The sequence below is a fragment of the Camelus ferus genome, chromosome 19 (assembly GCF_009834535.1).
Source record: "Camelus ferus isolate YT-003-E chromosome 19, BCGSAC_Cfer_1.0, whole genome shotgun sequence".
Taxonomy (NCBI): domain Eukaryota; kingdom Metazoa; phylum Chordata; class Mammalia; order Artiodactyla; family Camelidae; genus Camelus; species Camelus ferus.
In genome coordinates this window covers 2,595,735-2,617,838 of record NC_045714.1, presented here as the reverse complement: position 1 = coordinate 2,617,838, position 22,104 = coordinate 2,595,735, and the positions used below count along the sequence as shown (strand labels likewise).

Genomic DNA, 22,104 nt, shown 5'->3' with positions numbered 1-22,104 from the left:
TTCTTCCATCTGCAGCTGTTTCTCCACAGCAGCCCAGACTGCCTCTCTCCTCTTTGAGCAACCTAGCAGTAAAATCATTTTACTTTCTCCCAGGGGTTAATTCCAGGGAACACTCTGTATTGGTTGTGAAATACGGTGTAGGTTGTGTCCAAGGTAGGCCATGTGACCATATGGGGAACCAAACACCATGATCACAGACCACATGGAGAGGCTTCCTAAGGCAGGCAAATGTACATCCACCCTGGCCAGCATTTATCAGAACGAACTTAGTGTCAGGTTCTGAGCTCTGCGTGTCTCAGACATCTTCCAGCCAGGTGAGTTTTGGTTTGAGAGAGGGTCAGAATCAAATGGAGAGCTTGTTGGGGCCCAGAATTTACATTTCTAACAGGTTCCAGGTGACAAGTGGAAGGACAACCGCATGAGAACACTGCTGTATACTTTTAACTAGAGTGCAGCAGTAAAGATCAACAGGAAGCTGATGAGAAATGCAGGACCTCAGGCCCCACCCAGACCAACAGAATCAAAATTTGTTTATTTATAAGATCCCAGGCAGATTTACATGCACAGATTGAGCAACACTGGTGTAAGCCCCAAGGAGAGAGCCAACAGCACGCGCTGAGATGACGAAACTGACTAGAGGTCATCGTTTCCGATCCCAGACCTCACAACTCCAATTCTTTCCACATGTGGCTGCTGGTTGGTGGCAGGGGTGGGGGACACACAGGGCAGGAAAGGTCTAGACTGGCTGGAGTAAGAGGAAGGGGTGGGTGAGAACCTTCCTGATGGCCTCCCTGCCATCTCTGCACCCCCACCCCCAAGTCGCACAACCAGCTGCAGACAGAGCTGACCAGGCTGGGTGAGAAGGTCAAGACCCAGGCCTTGTTGGAGATATGTTTGTTACCTCAGGAGCTTCCTGCAGGACCTGGGCCAGACCCCTCACCTCAGCCCGCCTGGACTCGGCTGGTCGGCACAGGGGTTTCCCCTCAGGGCCTAAAGGGCTGTAGCAGGCCAGCGGAAAGAGCCCAAGGGGCTGGGGGCCTGGGCCAGTGGGTGCAGCAGCAGAACTGCTGGTGGAGATGGAGCAGGAGGCTGTTCCCCCTTGGAGTGTGGAGCCATCTAAGGGGAACCTGGGGCCAGAGGGGAGTTGAGAACTCAATCCTGATGGCTTTCCCTGGCTGTCTCCCCAGACCCTGGCCCTGCTGTAGGGTCACCCGAATGTCCTCTTTCCACTGGTCCCCCCCAGCCCGCCCAATTCCTTCCAACACATGCATGCGTGCCCATACACGCACACACTTTCTACAGCTCTGGCTGTTTCAGCCTAAGGTCTGGTTCAGCCTGTAACACAGCTGGGACAGCAACTATTATTCGCTAACTTTCCTGGTGCACTACTCCATATAAATTGGCATTTTGTGACACCTATTTTATAGACTAGGAGACAAATGCAGAGTCATAAAATGACTAAGGTCACAAGGGAAGAAATTCTGTCACCCCACTGCTCAGCCCTATAGCCTATCAGCTGCTTCTATTCCCTGGAGAGAGGAGCAGGGCAAGAACCCAGATCCTAAACCTGTCAACCTGACCTCTGCCGATCCTGAACACTTCCAGCGCTACAAGACAGCAACTTGTTAAAAAAAAACCCAAAATGTATTTATTTAATATATTCATCACAAGGGCTTAACCAGACACTTAATTTAAAAAACAGAAACAAAACAAAAATGACACCACAGGTAAGATACAGAGTCTTATACAGAAATCAAGGAAAGGACAGTCCATCTAAGGGAAAAAATGAGACGACGACACAAGGAGAGAGCTGGACAGCCTGGGTCAGGGCTCTTGGCTGGAGACCTGCTTTGAGTAGGTTTCTTGCAGGTACTTCTTAAAGGCTGGAAGAGAACAGGCAGGCTGGTGAGCGAGGGGACAGGGGTTAAGATTGACAAGAGGGCCGCAAGGATACAAACAGTGGGAAGAGTTTGGGGGGTGGGGGAGGGGTTTCTCAGCACAAGGGATTCTCCCTCTGCCAGGATGGGCTCTGCTTCCTTACTAGCAAGCAAGTGAGCAAGTCATTTGCACAAAGCTTTGCCTTCTACTTAAAAAGGCCTCCAACTGACATTCATGCGGAAAGAGTTAATTTTCTGATTTTATAGCAAACAGGCAAACCAGAAACACCAAGGAAGAGGTGGAACTGGGTTACTTGGGTGAACTCCCCCAACCCTGCTGTCAGCAGGACAGATTCCCAAGTCACTGGAATCCTTTTGTTGTTTGAGGGAGCCTCTGAAGATTGGGGAGGGATGGCCTGGTGCCCTGAGGGTAAAGGACCCACCTGTGGGGTTTTTCCAGAGCTCGGCTGCATGTGTGTTCAAAGGGCTATCGATGTTGGGTTCTGCGGGTGGAGAGAAAGAGAATGGTCAGGTGAGGGTAGAGGAAGCTGGCCTGAGGGAGCCCTGACAGGTCCCCAGGTTGCAGGGGAAGGGGCTGGTCTCAGCAGTCACCTCCAAGCAGGCTCTGGATGGAGAGCAGGATGGTCCTGACGTCGTACAAGGCGGACCACTTGTCCTTCAGAATGTCCAGGCAGATGTTACCCTGGGTGTCCACGTTGGGGTGGTAGCAGGGCGTGAGGAACTTCACTGTGGGTGCGTTGTAAGGGTAGCCACTGGGGAACTCCAGGGACAGCTTATACCTCAGGTCTTCATATACCTTGAGAAACAGATCGGGAGTAAGCCTCCCAACTTCAGCCTGAGTTCTCAGTCCAAGCCTCACATAAGGGGCTTGCCGGGACTCCTGAGTTTGTCTGGGACTTGACAGAAGACAGAGCATTAAACTGGTCTGGTGCTTTCTCTCCTTTCTGGAGGGGACATCAGTGATCCTTTGGTCTAAGGCCCACAGGCCTAACTAAGTCCTTGACTATCCTTCATTCTCTTCCTTGCTATCTGACCCCCTGTAGCCATCTAAGATGGAGAGCCCTGCCTTAAACCCACCCTCTCACTCTGCAGAGGGAGATCAGGGCTACAGGCTCAGGGCACAGACATGGGGCAAAGACGTGGAAGCAGACCCAGCACTTGGGTGTCACCTCCCAACTCTTCCTAGACTCAGCCAAATCACACTTCCCATCCCACCCACACTTACCGTGCCAGCTGCTCCATGGATGGTCCCCACCCACTTGAAAAGGTTGTCTGACTCGGGGAAGGCAGAAATCCCTTTGTCACCAGACATCTGGGGAGGAAACACAACACTGCTGGGCTGTGTTCTTGGGGGTCAGTGGGTTAAACACCTCCTTTTAACCTCGTCACATTTTGATCCAAAATAAAGCCACCAGACCGAGTTGATAGGCTTTTCTGAGGGAGTGGCTAGATTCTAGGGGCTGAATATGCCCCTCTGGGGAATATTGGGATTAAGAGATCCATCACCAGGCTAAGGAGGGAGGACTGTGCAGGGACGCAGAGGGCAGCTCTGTACCCACAGTTTGCTGGTTGCTGGGAATTCAACAGGACATTTTTTTTTTAATTCAACATGGTTTTTAAAAAAATTGAAGTATAGTCAATTTACAAATGTGTTAGTCTCTGGTGTACAGCATAGTGACTCAGTTATACACATACAGCTTTTTCATTATAGGTTACTACAAGATACTGAATACAGTTCCCTGTGCTATATACAGTAGTACCTTGGTGTTTATCTATTTTATATATAGTAGTTAGTATCTGCAAATCTCAAACTCCCAATTTATCTCTCCCCCTATCCCCTAACATACTATTGAGTGCTGGTTATATACAAAACCCAGAGACTATTCACAGACCGGGAAGATAAACAATATGCGCATTGAAGGATGTGAGTTGAAATCCAGGGTTAAGGTATAAAGGGAAAAATTTACGTAAAAAGGGAACAGTATTAGAAATATTAAGAAGAGTGGAGAGTTGGGTGTGGATAAATCTCAGGGCAGGGAAGTAGGGTCAGGCAGGACAGGAAGGCCTTGAATGGCTTCTGGGAGCTGTATTTTATGGGTAGCTTCATTGTTGGGGGATGGCACCTGGAGTAGAGACTGCTAGGAGAAAAGGTGTGTAGGTGGGGTGTATTAACTTCTTCCTAGCGGAGAGCAAACTGGACTCATCTTTTTACCTCCATGTCTATCAAAGACCCTGATAGAGGAAAGGAGGCTACTGATACGTGACCAGGAGGTAGGAGGGCGGACCAGTTGGTTGGGGATCTGGGATTTAGTCACTCACCATGAGGGTCATCAGCTCCTGCTGTAGCCTGCAAAAAGAGCATTCGGGGTCACCTGGGAGCCTAGATGGGCCAGGGCTCCTGGTGGTACATCTCCTCCCACCCCAATCTCTCTGGAGCAGCTGTCATGAGGCTTTCTCTTCACCCTAAGGTCGGACTTAGCTGGGGGCACGGTCACCCCCATTTCCACAGGAGAGTCCTAGTGAGTCCTCACTCTCCCTTAATTCCAGGTTCCCGTCCCGCAGGACAGCTCTGGCTTGTTCTTAACCCTCTCTTTTCTGGCGTTCTGTGCCGGATCTCAGCTTATCTCCTCTCCCCCGCCACCGCCTTCCAGCCAAACCACTGAGGGTTCCCGGCGCATCCTCATCTTGGCTTACCCTCAGAGGATCCTGGCAGCGTCCCTACCAACCTTCTTCGGGGGGGGGGTCCTCTAAGAGCAGACGAGCTCCTAGTGTGTCCCTCCACCTCCCATATCTTACCCGCTCCAGGAGGAGGTGGGGGTCCCAGAAGTCTTCACTCTCTCCCTCAATGCCCAGGGCGTGCCAAGCTCGGAGAGTTTTACCTTCACACTACTCACCTCTTGCCCACGGGGCCCCGGGCGGCGCCCCCACTGGGCTCGGCTCCTTTACGAGCGGCGGCGACACTGGCAGCGGCTGGGTCACGGTTCTGGGAAGCCATCCGGACGGCGCTGGGAGAGAGACGGGAAACTCAAAGACTGAGACCACGGCTGCAACTGCGGGGCTGCGGGAACGCCCGCCCGCGTTTGAATTGTAACCCTCCTGCAGCCTGGCCAGTCAGCGTCTCGCTTGGGTTTGATCCAGCCAATAGGACGAGCCAGAGCGCTCTGTCACCACGCATCTGCTAGACCCACCCACCAGTGCATCGCTATTGGGCGGCGGGATCCTGCTTCTGAAGAATGATTGGCAAGAGACGCTGTCATTAATTAACGGACTTGTAACGGATTGGTGGCCTTTGGAAAACGCCGACCATTAAAGGGTCCAGGAAAAGTCCACGTGGGATGAATCCCTTTAGGTTGAACTTCCGGCTAGGATGCCTACTCCCAAGGGAAGGGAAGGGTTCCAATCTCGTGGCCCTGGCACTCTTCCCTCAAGCCAGAACCCGAACTCCCCAACGTATTATTAATGTCCTGGACACTCTGGTTAGTGTCTGAAAATTCAGGCAAGGGGAAAAACTAGGGGCTGATGGCCAGAGCAGGAGACTCCCTATTGGAAAACAGGTTGAAAGGCTGCATCTCCAACGGTTTGCTGTGTTACCTTGGGCACATATTTAATGTTTTAACCTACAAAATAGGGGTGATAAAAGTCACTCTACATTTTTCTTCTGGTTTGTCATCAACCTCCCATGGTGCCAGCCATCACATTCTGCTACTTCCATACCTTAGTTGGGTGAGGAAATAAAAAACAGAGGGACTGGGAAGGCTGGCAAGGTACAGGGTGTTCCCAGCTTCCTCACAAAACAGACATGCATGAGGCACTGGGCTTCCTGGGGCTAAGCAGGGATGGGGGAGGGGTGCCTCGTCATTTTTGCCTACACCCACTTCCTCCAGAGCCCTTGATGTTCTGTCAGCCCCCACAGGCAGACCGCACAGCAGGCTCACCATCTGTGTTTATTACAAACTGTTTAATTGCTTCTTATCCCAATAACTTTACAAATATAGAACCACATGCCAGTCTGGGGGTGCTCTGCAGTGAGTCACTACAAACTAGCCCAGGCATAGCTTAATGCCGCTGAAATCCAATGGAGCAGTCCCAGCATTGACCTCAGCCATGTGGGTAAGAGGGACTTGGAGGAGGGCTGCCAAGAGTAGCTGGGGATGTGGGTTCAGGTCTGCGGAGGTGCTTCAACAGTGCGATGCTCATTTTCTGTCCGTAGTGTCTCCATGTACTTTCGCATCTTCTCAACCATCCAGGAGGGTAGGACAAAGGATTTCAGTTCATCTAACTTCAAGTCCAGGCATCCTCTGGAACAGACAGTGAGGAGGAGAGTTGGAGCAAGGGAGGATACAGGTCCAGGTTCATCCCAGGGGCTACTGTGGGGCAGGGGGAGGGTAACGGACAGATCACTGGTTTTACCTATAGTCATCACTGGCAGCGAGGTCCCGGATGTCCTCCTCAATGAGAAGGTAAGCCTGGGCAGGAGCAAAGGAGAGTCATCATTGCTTGATTCATTTCAGTCCAATTCAACACTTTATCAAACATTTGCTTAATGTAAGGGCTGGAAGCGAGGGGGTGTAGTCATAGTTTATAATTTAGCAAGGGAGAGTAAGTAGGGGGAGACTGGGGAATAGTTCCCTGAGACAATCTTCCACTCAAGTAGAAATTTTATGGGTGGGAGAATGGGGAGTGGTGACTAATTTATTTATAGCCACTGCCTCTGTTGAAAAAAGACCCTGAGGTGGCTTAAAATGAAAGGGCCAGAGAACAAGCAAAATATACATGGAAACAGGAAATCAGGAGGAAACCATATGTGAACTCTCGAACTACTTTGGTTTTGAACTTTGTGGCAAAAGGGAAAACATGATAAATTGCACTGCTGTCTAGTAACTGGGCTGTGTTGTCCTGGGACCCACAGAACTGCTCTGGCACGATACCATGGTTTGCAGCGGGAGAACCCTCTTGTGACCTTACCATAGGGGGAGTGTGGTTCATCACAAGAGAGTCTTCTGTGGGAGAGACTTCTTTCCAGTGTTAGGGTCAGGAATCACTGTGTGTCCCTCGAGTCATCTGACTCTTCATCTTAGGGGCACTGTGAACTATGTAGCTGATTAGGTATTCCTGAGTAGGCCCTGGAGCTGAATTTGTGAAAACCTATAGAAGTGCATAGGTCTCCCAGGTCGGGAATTTAAAATAAAACTCGTTTTACAACAAGTCTTGCTTGTGGCTTAATTTTAGATCCTGCTTTTCCTTTTTTCCCTGTTTCTTATTTATGTTATGTGTCAATGGTAAGCTCCCTGAAATCTTTTTTGAAAGAGTATAGCATAGAGTAGAAAATACAATAAAAGCAGGGAGGGGTAGCTCAGTGGTAGAGTGCACGCCTAGCATGCACGAGGTCCTGGACTTGCCATTGAAAAATAAATAAATAAATAAGCAAACCTAATTACCTCCCCCCAACAACAACAAGAAAAGATGGCTTTCATTGCCAGAAAGGAGCTGGCACTCTGGTTTGCGAGGCCATGAATTCTAATAGGAGCAGTCCCAGTGGAGAGACTGAGTGAGTCTTCAGGTGGGGGACACTGCATGTGATGGACAAAGCCCTCCATGATAGTCCTGGAACACAGGCAACCATGATTTTCCTAAGGTTGTTGCTTGATATGGGCTGAGAACTCTTTAAGTAGAGGTAGGTGATTCTGGAAGGAGCTGCCAAGTGTGGAAAACAAGTTCCATCACATGTGCTAACTCCTTCCGAAAAGGGGTGCTGCCTAAAGTGCTGTGCTGACAAGGGTTCCACAGCTGCGTCTGGGGAAGAGTGCTGTGATCCATGAGTGGAATCTGTCAGTGAGCAGCAAAGTGAGGGAAAAGTAGTGCTGTGTCTTGTACCTGCTATCCTTGTATACAGATAATATAGTATGACTATGAGGGGGTGAAGTGGGAGGGTGAGGGGCAGTGTGCGGGAGACCGAGGGGCAGGGAAGGGAAGCGGGGATTACAGTCTGGTCTTCAGCACGAAGGGATGGGTCCTCTCTACCGTTACAACGCTCTCTTTCCATATTCGTTGGGCCTGGAGAGTCTCTCATATTTGGAGGTAAGCTGTCACCAGTAGCCCAAACCCTGGTCCCTGGGCTGGGTGGCTCTGTGGCAGTGGCATGTAAGAACAATGCTTACCATCTTCCCCCCTGTTGCCCGCATGTGATGCTGCTCGGCCAGCCAGTGCTTGTCCTGGGGGTCAGCTGCATACTGTGAGGAAGTCATGGGGGAGACATTAGCCTAGTGTGATGGGCTTCTCGCACTTGATCCCAGAATATACTCTCAGCCCTTGAGCAGTTCCTGCCAATAGGACCTTGTCTAGCCTGCTGGATGCAGAGCGCTCACCAGACTCTGCAGAGCAAGTGGAGCTGAGCCCAGGCAGCCAGAGCACGGGACCCAGTTTCCAGACATGAGTATATTTCTAATTCCTGCCTCTTTCCCTTCTGAAAACACAGCATCTCTGGCAAACTGGTGAGCACTGGTGACTATTATTTTAGAGCTCCACTCCTGTTTGCAGAAATGAAGTAACTTACAACACATGTGACTACTATGGAGACCGTATTTTCTAAAACAAAAATCATACTTCATGTTCTGGGGGAGGCAGAACTTAGTTTTGGGGTTCAGAGCTCAGCCTACATGGAACGTGCATGGCAGGCAAGGGTTGTAGGCAGGCCGCATACTCTGCATGCGTGGGCAGCCAATCCAGCCTGGTGGGCCTCTAGAGGGTGGTGTGTTAAAAAAAAAAGAAAAGAAAAGAAAAGAAAAAAACTTGGTTCAGAAATTCTGGTTTTTGCTACTTATTGAATGGTGTAAATCTGGGCAATAATTTCCTCGAGATACAGTTTCCTTATTTGTAAAACAGAGAGTATTAACACTGAGAGGGTTGTTGTCAAGAGTAAACAAGACAGTGCATAGAAGGTGGTAAATAAAGTAACTGACACATAACTGACTCAGTAAAGGTAGGTTTTACAAAATAAGCAGAACATTTGAAATGGAGACTAAGCTGGGAAATCTATATAGTTACTACCTTTTGAGTTTAATTATGTCACTTCCCATGTAATATAGATATTAATAAAAAAATTTTAAAGTATGTACTTTCTGACTCAGGAATCCCATTTACAGAGATTTATCCTTCAGAATCACCCATACGTGTACACAAGGATGTTTGGTGTAGCATTCTTTCTAAAAGCAAAATTGTTGGAAAAACCTTAAAATGTCCATAAACATGGGAACAATGTAATAAATGATAAAATATCTATTCTATGAATTCTACACAGCTGTTAGAAGTAAAATGAGGGAGACTTAATAACATGGACAAATCTCTAAGATATTATCCACTAGATTTACAGTGGTCAGGGCCAGTTAGTAAATATTTTAGGCTTTGCTGGCCATAACATCTTTGTCACATATCCTTTATTAAAAAAAAAAAAAATCACCCTTTAAAAATGTAAAAACCCTGAGTTGGACAAAAACAGGCAACAGGCTGGATCTGGCCCACAGCCCATAGCTTGCCCATTAGAATGTAAGCTCTGTGAGGGCAAGGAGTTGTGTGTGTCTGTTTCGTCCATTGCTGTATCTCTGGCACTTTGAGAATGCTCGGTACTTGATAAATATTTATTCAATGAATGAATGAATCTTGGGGGTGAAAAAAAAGTCAGAAAATCAGAGAAATACATATATCGTATGAGCCCAATAACAAGAACAAAATATCACTAAAGGACCAAGAAACACAAACACGCACACATAGGGAGGGGTCTGAAGGATGCTACCATGTTGTGGGGGAGAGGGGAAGTGATCTCTAAAAGCGGAGAGCCAGAGTCAAGGGTGAAAGGGAACTTTGTGTTTTGCTCTCTATTAGCTTCTGTGTATTGTCTGACTCTTTTTATAACAAGAATGGATTTGTATATTATTTCTATAACTTAAAAAAATTAAAAAGGAAAATAAAAAATTGAATAATGCCTTTAGAAGGATAGAAAAATGGGCAGAAGTTATAATAGGCAATTTACAGAAGAAATACAAATATTGACTTTAAATGGATGAAAAGATGCTTATCTTCACTAATAGACAATTAAAAATAAAACAATGAAAAACATTTTCCCCCACTTAGTAGACTGGAAAGATTAAAATGAGAGGTAGCGTCCCCTGCTAATGAGAGTGTGGGCTGGGAGTGCATTACAAACGATGGGTCTAAGACCTGGGGTTTATGCTGCTAATAATGATGGCCGTTTGCTGAGCCCTTGCTATGCCAGGCGCTGTGCGCGGTGCTTTACTGCCCTGTCTTAATTCTGCTAACCCTAAAGGTTGGTTTGCATCATTCTTCCTTTACAGATGACAAGACAGGCTCAGAAATGTGCAGCCACTTGCCCACTATCACACAGCTAGTACCAGGACTGAAAGGACACTCTTAACTGTCATGCAACAGGAAGTGAAAGTGGGCCGAAGAGCATATCCATTTGGGGGATGATGCAAGGGTCTTGAAGGCACGCATCTTACAGGGTATCGGGCAGAGAAAAGGGTGAGGGAGGAAGGTCATCAAAGGGAACCACAGGAACGAAGACACTAAGAGAGAAAATTGAAGTAGCAGCAAGCAGGCCAAACTGGGTGTTGGGAATCCCAAAATATAAGACCAAAAAATTAAGAGGAAGTATGTCTGCCCTTCAAAGAACTTGAACTTGCACAGAATGTAGCAGACAAAGCTCATGATTCTGGGACCCCAAGGAGCTGTGTAGTTCTGGCAAGGGGCACCAAATCTGGAGTACAGGGGCAAAAAAACATGTCGTGAACACATGCACATTACTATTTTTCTAGTATGTTTGGACTGATAAAATACAAAAACTTTGAATTTATGCTCCCCCCACCTCCATTATTTTCTCAAATAGCGGTGACCAGAGCACAGCTCAGGAGAGGTGTCTTCTCTGAATAAGGTTAGGACTGCTGCCTTGCTCCAAGCTACTTTACAGACAACTGAATAACGCCATGGTTAAGAGCTCGGGCTTTGCTGAACACAGACCTGGATTAGAATCCTGAATCACCACTTATTAGCTGAGTAATTTTGGGCAAGTAACTTAGCCTTTCTCAACATTTGTTTTGTTTAATTTTGTTTTAAATTTGTAAAATAAGGATAACAATACCTATCTTAAAGGACAGTTCCCTGAGATAACATTAGCGGAGCACTGAAACCCTCTCTGGTACACAGTAAACACACAAGGAAGGTAGCTGTCATCATGGAGGCACAGAGGTGTTGAGTAAATTACAAAAGGCAAAGGTTAAGGGCACAGGGGCAGCTAGACCCCAGATGTCCTGACTCCTGGATCAGTGTTTATTCCAAGCTTCTCTGTGCCACCTACAGCTCCCAGTGCCACCGACTCCACTGCAATGGCTTGCCTAGCTCCCGGCACGGCACTCACCTACCTTAAAGAGGTGTGGGTGCTTGATGTAGATTCTTCCTCTGGTGCCCCCCATTCCCAGGGCCCTGAAAAGTAAGAGATGAGGGGTAAGCATTCCAGCAGCTGCCATCCTAGTGGTGGACCCCTGAGCTTCCCCCACCACAGCACAAAAGCTCTTTAGACTTACTTGTTGGCTCGAGATCCCAACACAAAGGTGGTCGATTCATTCAGCCGAGCTGGGTCCCACTATGCAAAAAATAGAGAGGCTCGAGGTTGAGGTTAATCTGGTGGGCAGGATAGAAACACTCCTCCCCTGCCCTCTCCGACAACGACCCTAGTCCATTATTTAACAAACAGTTCATTCAAGAAACTGAGTACTTCCAATATACAAGGCCCTGTGCTACATACTTGGGGTAAGGGAATGAGTAAGAGACAGTCTCTGTCCTCCAGGAGGCCTCAAACGTACATACAGATAATCTACCATCCTGACATGGGCAATGACATGAGGTGGGTGCAAGGAGTGAGGGGAGTCAAAGAGGCGGTAACAGGAAGAATTCCTTGAAAGGCTAATTCCTAAGTTGATTCTGAAAGGGTGAGCACCAGCTGGACAGGCTAGAGGGGAGAAGAGGGGGCAGCGTGAACAAAGGCTGGTTAAGAGTTGGGTTGGCTTGTTGGAAAAGCCATAGTGAGTCTGTGTTGCTGAAAGAGGGTGCAGATTAGGGAGTGGCGACTGATGAGGCTGGAGAGGGAAGCACAGAGGGGCTGGGGCCCTACTACACTACGTGGATGGGTTTTATTTATTCTGTAGGCAACTCTCCCTCTAAACAGGGAGAGCCAGATGTGTGTTAAAGAGAGCTCACTCTTCCGCAATGAGGCTATTGGATGAGAAGGTGCAAGACTGCAGGCAGGGCGAGTGGTTCAGAGACTATCGTCATAGAGCAGTTTTGAAAGATGGGGGCCTGAGCTGGGACAGCAGTAGGACAAAGGGGGGACAGGAACTGTGTCCGTAAGGTAGGGCAGAACACTCCTGAATCATAGAAGGGAAACAGAATCTATCTCATAGGGTTGTTATAAAGTTTAAATGAGATAATCCACACGAAAGATTTTGGGCAGTGCCTGTGCCATATTAATACTGAGTAAATATTAATGACAACTAGCTTTTACAGGGAGAATGCATCAGCAAAGACCATGCCTTCTCTGTTTTGCTCCTAATTCCAGTCCCTACTTGGGATCCTTCTGAAAGGCCAGCGTTGGCAGGTGGGGTGGGAAGGGAAAAATGGGACTGGACTGGTGTGCACACACCCTTCACCAGCCCCGGCCCCTTTCCCTCACGGTGGGGCCCACAGCCTGGGAGAGCGGTCACCGCCATGCTCACATGATCGTACCTTAGGGCCTTCCCGGCGAATTGGTTCGCAGGATTTTGGCTTCCATCTGATTGGAAGGAAAGAAGAAGGGTGAATTTTCCAAGGTCAGGTCGAGGCCTGGAAGAAAGCCTGCTGCTGGTGGGAGTCCCTCCTACTCCCTCAGTCTGGCCCTGGGCGTACTGCCTCCTGGTTCCCATTAGAGGAGGTCCAAAGGGAAGAAAGCACGGCACTAGAAGCTATTAGGACTTGCTCTGACATCGCCTAGCTGTGTGTGCAAGTCCAGGAACCAATCTGGGCTGCAGTTTTCACATCTGTCAAAAGGCGGTAACAACAGCAACTCCTTATCTTATCTAAGTTAGGAATGAACTTGCTTCAGGGAGGCGACAAATCTAAGGTATGAGGATTACTACAAGTCCATCTCCTAGGCTAGTGGTTTCAAACTATCTCCATCCCTCTTAACCAGACCAGTGTGGCTTTATCCGCTTTATATATTGGGCTTCCACATAAAGATCTGTTTGAAAAAAAGATTCTGTTGCTTAAAAAATCTTTGAAAATGACCATCCTGGAGGCAATGTAGTATATTTTGCCCCTTATTAGCTGTGTGACTTTGGGAAGTAATTCTGAGTCTGTTTCTTTATCTGCAAAATTAATTATATCTTCATTAGAGAGTCGCTGTAAGGATTAAAAGGTAAAATACTTAAGGTGTTGAGCCAGTTACAGCACATTTATAAGCATTCAATACACACTACTAATAAAAAACCAAAAAATAAACCTCTGGTGTTTAATGAAGCTGGGCTGAACTGTTCTGGGGCAAAACCAGGACAAGACAACCTCCTCCTCACTGCCTTCTCTCCCCGCCACTCAAACCAGAGTAACTCTCCTCCACGGGGACCGAACCAGATGGATCTGATTTCACCAGACACAGAACTCTGGCCTCTTCCTCTGGGCCCACTCCCTCCCTGCTCCTCCCTTTGGCTCTGTTGGCCTGTACTCACACCATGCCTGCGGCTGCCCGGTCATTTGACAGGATGTGTCCAGGAGGCCGTCCCTTCCTCTGCCACAAAGAACAGCTGTCAGAGGCCTGACCCTGTGGGAAGCCCCCATGCCACTGGCAGGTCCAGGGTCACTCGGTGGAAATGGTTTTCCAATGAGACCAAATGACACTTGCAAGTGAACGGGGAGGGTGACGGTTCCCAAGGTTCCTGCCTCTCATGCTACTTAGGCCCAAAGGTGTCCTGAGGAAGCCCACCCCTTCGGGAGCTGCAGGGCCTTTTCCCAGCCAGAAAACGAGGAGATGGTCTACCTTTTTGGGAACAGGGCTTCCTCGATGGGCACATTCTTCTTCTGTCTGCCGGCCACGCTGGAGGAAGAGGGGAGGGAGTCAGTGGGAGGCCAGTGCCCTGGAGCTGCGGGTCCCCTGGGGTTGCATAAGGCAGAGCCCCTGGACCACACCCTCTAGCCCTTCCCTAAGCCGGGACACAGATACCCTCCCAGCATGATGCTATTTGGACCTGGTCCCACAAATGGGCAGTTCGTGGAGCCTCCCCAGAACCACAGACTTTACCTGTCTCCCAGTCTAATCAGTCTCCCCCGCCAAGACCCTAGGACCCAGTGACTCTGACCTTTATCCCCGGAAGCTCATGGGTCAATCTGGGTATTACTTTTTCTCCATCTGAAAATAGTAGTTTAGCCTGAAGAGGAAAGACCAAGTGTTAATAGTCGTTAGCTTGGTGCGTGAGCCTCTCTGCCTCCATTTTTATAGACACAACTTCAGATTGGGTTAAAACTCTTTCGTGGTCAGTATAAAGGCACTCTGAGATATGCATATAAATAGGTACCTATTTTTAAAAAAGACATGAGTGATTAATGATCATTGTTGAAAAATTAGAAAAAGTAAGCATTAGAAAAAACTCAAGCCAGTCCTTGTGGCTATGGTTATGAAGAAATTTCCATCTCTGACATCTAATGGTTTCACAGTCAAGTACAGAATCTGGGTGATACTGACAATTCCTATTAATAACAGCAGCTGACACATGAAAACAGGTTCACTACTATCTTGAGAACACAGCCATTTCTAGACCTGATGTCATGCCTCCTGACCACACCTTGAGAGGCAGGGAGGCAGAAAGGCTGCTAGTTCTCGTGATACCAAAAGGGGTTATGACTACTTGGAGGATCAAGTCACCAAGCACTTGCAGAGGTGAGCCAGACCTTAGCTACTCTGCCTCTTGCTTGTTCTAAGCCACAAACTAGGCTTAGAAATTAGGGATGAAAACACGCCTTCTGCACTGGGTTTCTTCTGAGATGTAAATGAACTAATGCAGGCAAAAGCATCTACCACAGTACTTGGAGTAGCCACTTCTGTCCCGTTCTGTTGGCAACAGCTCCAAGCCTGATCTAGATGTAAGAAGCTTGCTGGGCCTCCCCCGACAACATCACTGATGATGGGACCACATTTCTTAGCCGAGCCCTGAGGGCCAAGCCTTGTGCCTACATCTCTTCTCTTCGGTCTCACCTGCTCCAGGCAGCTCCGACAGGCCTCCTGGATCAGCTGCTCTGCGTCCACTTCTTCCCCGATGTTGTCTCGTACGTTCAGTGCTGCTTTCTGGAAGAACTAGGGAGAAGTACGTACGATAGAGGACAAGGTCAGAAGTCCTGCTGATTTGCATCAAACTTGAAGGGAAGTGAATAGAAAAGAGAAGCTTTTATCCTACCCGCACAAAGAGGGGAAAGGTAGTTATGAGCATGGCTTTGAGGTCAGCCAGACCAGGTTCATATCCCAGGTTCTACTTCCCCACTCGAGCCTCTCTTAAGGAGAATCATCATGGATGTGCCCAAAGGAGGGTCGTTCCAGTGTTAATGTGTAGACAGTATAAAACTCAAAAGATAACCTAAATGTCCAAGCACAACTCAGGTAAATTATGGAATACCCACACCATGAAGAAATACAAAAATATTGGAAATCACAGTAAGGATAGTATAGGAGAACATATCTTTTGACATGAAAAGGTATTCACGATATATTGCCAAGTGGATGAAAGTTATAAAATAGACTGAGATAGTGTGAGCCTATTTATGTAAAATAGCAAAAAGCAAACACGGAGAGACAAAATAACTCTAAGAACATACTATATGAGAATAAAACAGGTGATACAGTGACTGTTTCCTTTTTTTTCTTTTGCTTACCCATATCTACTCAATTTCTATACCGTATTTCTAGAATGTCTTACTTCCATAGAAGAAAAATAAAGAATGGCAGTGCCCAAGATGAACACGTCAGGGTAGGCCAGAAAAGATCCAGAGAGTAGAAAAGCCTAATAGAATTCTGACTTTGCCCAATCTGAAAGAAACATCTGCATGGTGGGAGGAGTAAGACTTGGCCAGGGCCCCAGGATATCAGCAACCCCCAATGGCCAGGGATAGGGAAGGCAGAAGGTTCCTCCACTGGGTAAGAGGGAGAACTTGAGCCTGAAAACACCAATGGACAAGGTGATGTGAGGCCCCAAACCGAGATACTGGGAACACACTCATAATGCGAGTTCATGTCTCTAGAAGAAAGTGTCGGTTCTCTCTGGGGAACAGAAAAATCCTGGAACCTATAACCAGTGCTTCTCCTGCGGGAGACAACTATAGGGAAGTACAATCATTTTATATTTAGCAAGGTCAGACACCTTTGTTGTTGACATCAAACCAAGGAGAAGAGTGTGAAAGCACTGGATTGGAGATCTCAAGAATTCAGGAAGAAAATTCTGCAGGCAAAATTAAATGGAAACATCAGATGAGTTTGACTTCAAAACAAAAAACTAGAAACTGGAGATTAATACTGGTGTTCAATGTTGACTACTGGCTAAGTGACAGCTAGTTAAAATAATTTGGGTATTTTACAACCAACCAATGAGATGGGCAGCGCAATGAATATACAGGGGTAAGTGTAAGTTACTTCTTGACCTGAGGATGAAATCCAGTCATGAATAAGAAATTCTCAAACGCTACTGGCAGAAATGCAAAATGGCACCACCTTTCTGGAGAGAAATTTTCTTGAGGGAAGAATACCCCGACTCCATCTTCAGAAATTTATCCCCCAGAAATATTCTCATAGGTTAACAAAGATATACATTCAAAGTGTTCAATGTAGCATTGTCCGTAACAGAGAAAAATTATAAACAATATGAATGTTCTAGGGGCTAGCTAATTAAACTGTGGTATAGCCATACAACAGATTACTTTGCAACTATTACAAAAGAATCAGGGTCAGCTATCATGTGCTGACCTACAAATGGGACCACAATATACATATATATTTATGTACATATATATACACATATAAATATATATATTAGTATTTTTGCCCCCAGGGTTACGGACATGACAGGTCAGGCATTGCTGGTAGACTGTTTCTGCCATTCTACAGAAATCTTCCTGCCAATGTCTATTTACAAATGGAGTCATCTTAAACACACTATGGTGGGTGAAGGAATGCAAGGAGGTAAAAAGAAGTGAGGTTTATCAGGGAGCCAGGGGAAACTAAGACCAAGCAGCCTCTCGAGCCATGTCTCGGGTTTCCCAGAGCCCCGACTCTTTGTTTAATGGACAGAATGGACTTGAGCCACGTGTGCCATCATCTTTCAAAAGGATGCTGTGGCTGCCGTTGCATGTAAGTCAGTTAGGGAATCTCGCTGATACTTGGTTCAGTCCCCATTTTGATGACAGACAACACTTTACGCCAGGGCAGAGAATATCCCATCATTGCTGGAACACTTTGCATACATACCTGTACAGACACAAGCTGAAGAAGGGCTTCATGTTCCCTCTTATTTGACACACTTACCATGTCATTGAACCTACCAAACACCTACTTAGTTTTCTCTCTCTCTTTTTAATGAGAGAGAACACATTTTTGAGCTATTTCAGGTGCCCCCTCATCCTATATCGTATCTCAAAGTGAGTTCTAAGTCAAAAAGACTTTACCTGTCGTTCAATTTTTTGGCAAGTTTGTCAAAAATATCAAAAAGATTATAAAGCTCTTAGTCATATAGGCCACTGTGAAACAATGCCTCACTAGCCACAAAATATATTGTTAAATGTAAAAATCGAATTGCAGAACAGTGTGTGTAAAATGACCCTATATATTTTTTAAACATGCATGCCTGTGCACACACAAATAAATTCAGGAGACTATGGTCACTGTTAACAGTTTGGTATCTGTGGGAGGTGAGTATTAGTGACTTTTGATTTTTACTTTTCAAATATTTGTATTATTTTTTTCCCAATATTTTATGAAAAATTTCAAACATATGGAAAAGTTGGAAGAATTATTCAGTCAGTGACTACTAATACCTACCTACTTAGAGTCTATAAATAATATTTTGCTATATCTGCTATCAGATATCCATTTGCCCATCCCATTTATCCACCCATCAATCCATTTTATAAGCTACCTTACTAGACCGCTTTTTAAAAAGGGCATGTACTTAGTAATAACAGAAATAAGTCAATAAAATTAACAAGTCTTGGATGAGAACAGGTATTTCTAGAAGTTATTATTCTAAGGACTTTTAAGAAAATGGGTAGCTGGGATTTGGAAACATCATTAAACAAAGTCATCTGATGAGGTCAACCAAGAGTGCGGACTTATCTGAAGCTGTGATGTAATCAGGTCATTTATCTCTTGTCTAAAAACAAGTGCGGCAAGTCGGTATCTTCACAGACTATGTGAAGCTACAAACTGTTTATCCAGCATTTGTCCAGGAGAGAAAGTTCCAGAATTGTGGTATCCACTACTGGGACAAGCAACAAGGAAGTGCTCAGAGGCAGACAACCCCAGACTGGATCCTGGTCTAGCCTTTTCCCAGTGGCTTAACCTCTTTATTGCTGCATATGTAAAGGTACAGAGGCATGAGAATACATGGCGCATCCTGAGATGTGCAAACATCAGGGATAGGAATAACTAGGGTATACAGTGGGGTGTGGCTGGGGTCTGATCACAGTGGGCCATATACACCACGTTAAGGAATTTGGATCTCACCCAGAAGATAATGGAAAGCCATGGAGGGATTTTCAGGAGGGAAGCGGCACTGTTGGATTTACATTTTCGAGCTGACTGGCAGCCGTGTGGAGGGTGGGCTGTAAGAGGGGAAGAACAAGAGGCAGTGAGGGATTAGAGGGAGACTGAATGAGAAACCACGAAGGCCTGAACCAAGGCAGAGACAAGGAAGAAGGCACGCTGGACAGCGTGTGAGGCAGGATGTACGGGACCCCACGACTGGATACGGAATATGGAAGAGAGGGCAGAGCCGTTGGCTTCTGGTTTCTAAGTGAACAGTCATCCCATTCAAACTTGTTCAAAACCGAGCTCCTGATTTCCCTGCTCGTTCCCACCTTCCTCATATCAAGTCAGCGGCAATTCTATTTTTACTGTTGCCCCTGGCGAATAACTGGGGAGTTGTTTACCTCTTTTTCTTTTATTCTGCATAACTGAATCATTAACAAATCCTGTTGTCACCTTTAAAATACACAGACTCTGACTCTTTTCCATTATCTTTACTGCTAACACCCAATCCACTACCATCAAGCCTCCTCACTGGTCCTCTTGAAGACTATTCTCTATGTAACAGTGACTCGTTAAAAATGTTCAGCTCATGAACTCTGCTCAAAACTCTCTAAGAGCCTCTATTTTACTTGTAATGAAATCCAAAGTCCTTACCATGGCTTCAAAGTTCTGCCTGAGCTGAGCCCGTTACCTGCCTCATCATCTAGCCTACAACTCTTCTTCTGGTTCGGTCAGCTCCAGCCACACTGGCCACTGTGCTGCTCTGGAATGTGCCAAGCACGCCTGCCTCAAGGCCTTTGCCCTTGTTCCCTCTGCCTGACTGCTTCCCCTCTCCAAGTATCTCTATGGCTTGTTCTTTCCTCGCTCAAATGTCCTCTTACCGGCGGGCTTTCCTAGCCACAGCCTATGAAATAGCACCTCTGTTCCCTGTGGATCACTCTCATGCCCTTTGCTCTGGTATTCCCTGACAAAGTACACATTTGCTTAACGAGGGCAAGGACATTATCCATTTTATTTGCTGCTACATCCCTAGTGCCTAAAATAGCACCTGCATTATTGTAGGCGCTCCGTAAATACTTCTGGAATAAATGAATAAACACAAGAGGAAGAGATTTTGGAAGAAAAAGAGTTCAGTTCTGAATGTGTTCGGTTTGAAGCATCCACATGGGACATTCAGGGACAGCCACAGAAGTTTATTTATAGGTCTTGAAAAGAATTTCAAATAGTAACAATGGTGATATTATTAAACAAGTACTAAAAACACTTGTTATGTTTCAAGCACAGTGCTCAGTACATTAAAGTCATTTCATTTTCATAAGAGCTTGGCAAAAGAGGTATTCAAATTACTGCCAACAAGGGAAAAACGTTCTCAAGGGTTCAAGATTGGAAAACTTTACACAACATTGTAAAATGACTATAACTCAATAAAAAAGTTAAAAAAAAAAAGATTGGAAAACGTTAGACATCCATGTGCACTCGAGCCAGGGAGACTGTGCTACAGGAAAGGACTGCCCGTGAATCTTTCTCCCTGTTAATTTTTTACCTTTTCTTCCTTCTCACCTTCATGTACTTGTTGAAGACAGTCTGGATCTCCTCATTGATGCTAGGCTGCAGGACAGCTCGGAGGAGATCCATGGAGATGGCAGGATCTGTGAAGCTGCATTCAGGAGGGAGACACAGGTCAGGAGGCATGTCCCAAACTTATCCTTTCCTAGTCTGCCCAGCCAACTATAGACATAGGATCCCTGAACAACAATAACAGACAGCTTTTACTGACAACTACCTATTGTCCAGGTTCTGTGCAAACCACACAGATGCACCACTTCATTTCATTCTCATAACTCTAGGAAATGGGTATTATTTTAAAAGTGCTCTATGAAGTATATTAGTCATGCAGATAAAGTCTATACGCTTTAACAGTTTTAGTGAACATTCATTTAATCACTACCCAGGTCAAGAAATATATATAATCAGCATCCCAAAGACCCATCCTGTGCCCTCTCTTCTCCCTGAGATGAATATTATTAGCCCCCACATTTTTCTTGTTTTCTTTTTTAATTGCAGAATAGTGGATTTACAATGTTGTGTGAGTTTCTGGTGTATAGCACAGTGATTCAGTTATACATATATTCTTTTTCAATATAGGTTATCATAAGATATTGAATATAGTTTGCTGTCCTATACAGTAGGACCTTGTTTATCTAAGCCCCACATTTTTCTTAACTTCCATGCTATTCTGACTCTTTGAAGCTTTCAAACACAGAGCCAGTGAATGTTAGGGATCTTAGGCATTGTTTAATCAACCTGCCCCCTCATTCTGTACATGAGTTCAGAGTGGGAAGTGACTTGATCAAGATCACACATAGAATTACAGAATCTGGGTCACCTCTTTCCTAGTCCGGTGCTCTTTCTACTGGCGGACGATCTCTTCTCAGCACTGTGCAGAGGAGACCTAAAAGCTGCCTTCCATGCCAGTGCCTGGGAGGGAAGTCCCAACCAAGGCCAGCCTTACCTTGTCGTCATCTGTGAGCGGCGGCCCCTTCGCTGCACCTGCCGGTGCTTTATCATTATGTTCCAAGGGTTCTGTGGGGACCAAGGGGGCAGATGTCATAGAGGTCCGTGACACTGGGGTGAAGGTGGAGGGTGGGGATCATGTTAAACCCAGACATCCCCACCTCTCAGGTGCTGTCACTACCTCTCCCACCTTGGGGAGAGGGCGTTGGTGGGCAGCGGTTGGAAGGCCCTGACAGAGAAGAGGAACTAAGGAAAACTTTCCTCCCTCCAAAGTCCCAACCCCACCTTCTCAGGAACCTCTGGAGGAAGGGAACCAGTGTTTACCGAGGACCAACTCCGCGCCAGATGATGTGCTGGGCGCTTTACCGGCAGTTATATCCCTCCCCACAACAACTTTACGAGGCAGGTACTAAGCATCTCCATTTTCGAGAAGAGGAAACTGGAGCTCAGGGGCTCGACAGGACCGGCCCACGTCACCTAGCTAGGAGGGCGGCACCAGAATTTGAAGCCAGGTCGTCGGACTGAGACAACGCCAACCCCCTCGGCAGCACCAGCCACCACGTTCTCTCGCCCGCGGGCCAGGGTCCCCGGGAGCCCGAGGCCCTGCCCCGCCCGAGCCCAGGCCTGGCCGGGGCCTCCTCGGGAGCACCCTCACCGTGAGAACCAGCTGCCCAGCTGAGCCCGTGTCTCCCAGCTCGGGACCGCCCCGCTCTGCCCCGCCGGGTCCCCGCGGCTGCTCGGCGTCGCCAGTGGCCCCCATAGCGCCCCCGACCCCACAACTTCAGCGCGACTCTGCCACCGGCCGGAAAGTGGCCCTGTGACGTCATTGGAGAGCGCCGCCCGCCGGCCCCGGAAGCGGGATGCGGCGAGCGG

The 22,104-nt window shown here is 47.0% G+C and overlaps 2 protein-coding genes across 3 annotated transcripts; both read right to left on the bottom strand.

Moving 5' to 3' along the window:
• Positions 1–1,625: 1,625 nt before the first annotated feature.
• Positions 1,626–5,359, bottom strand: UBE2C (ubiquitin conjugating enzyme E2 C). The gene is made up of 6 exons (XM_006187618.3): positions 4,793–5,359; positions 4,218–4,245; positions 3,124–3,210; positions 2,490–2,694; positions 2,321–2,380; positions 1,626–1,883 (listed from the first exon to the last, which is right to left on the bottom strand). Exons 1-6 carry the CDS (start codon positions 4,891–4,893, stop codon positions 1,825–1,827), a joined length of 540 nt encoding a protein of 179 aa, XP_006187680.1. The 5' UTR covers positions 4,894–5,359; the 3' UTR covers positions 1,626–1,824.
• A 464-nt stretch (positions 5,360–5,823) lies between these two features.
• On the bottom strand, positions 5,824–22,063 carry DNTTIP1 (deoxynucleotidyltransferase terminal interacting protein 1). Of its 2 annotated transcripts, XM_014561737.2 has the most exons (13): positions 21,887–22,060; positions 21,230–21,300; positions 20,278–20,374; positions 15,184–15,282; positions 14,291–14,359; positions 13,972–14,028; positions 13,664–13,722; positions 12,690–12,735; positions 11,492–11,550; positions 11,330–11,390; positions 8,057–8,128; positions 6,309–6,364; positions 5,824–6,196 (listed from the first exon to the last, which is right to left on the bottom strand). In XM_014561737.2, the coding sequence occupies exons 1-13, from the start codon at positions 21,989–21,991 to the stop codon at positions 6,058–6,060; spliced, it is 990 nt and encodes a 329-aa protein (XP_014417223.2). In that variant the 5' UTR covers positions 21,992–22,060; the 3' UTR covers positions 5,824–6,057. The 2 variants fall into 2 exon arrangements, with proteins under 2 accessions (XP_014417223.2, XP_032317148.1); XM_032461257.1 differs by lacking the exon at positions 8,057–8,128 and having other exon boundaries at positions 21,887–22,063.
• Positions 22,064–22,104: the final 41 nt, after the last annotated feature.

Bases quoted from the DNA above. Each gene is read 5' to 3' on its own strand.
- UBE2C (XM_006187618.3), bottom strand. From the start codon at position 4,893: ATGGCTTCCCAGAACCGTGACCCAGCCGCTGCCAGTGTCGCCGCCGCT. The intron at 2,695-3,123 runs GTAAGTGTGGGT...CTGTTTCTCAAG, and splicing joins TCCATGGAGCAGCTGGCACG to GTATATGAAGACCTGAGGTA. The intron at 2,381-2,489 runs GTGACTGCTGAG...CTCCACCCGCAG, and splicing joins CATCCAGAGCCTGCTTGGAG to AACCCAACATCGATAGCCCT.
- DNTTIP1 (XM_014561737.2), bottom strand. From the start codon at position 21,991: ATGGGGGCCACTGGCGACGCCGAGCAGCCGCGGGGACCCGGCGGGGCA. The intron at 15,283-20,277 runs GTGAGAAGGAAG...ACTTCTCCCTAG, and splicing joins TCTTCAACAAGTACATGAAG to TTCTTCCAGAAAGCAGCACT. The intron at 8,129-11,329 runs GTAGGTGAGTGC...ACTTCCTCACAG, and splicing joins AGCACCCACACCTCTTTAAG to TATGCAGCTGACCCCCAGGA.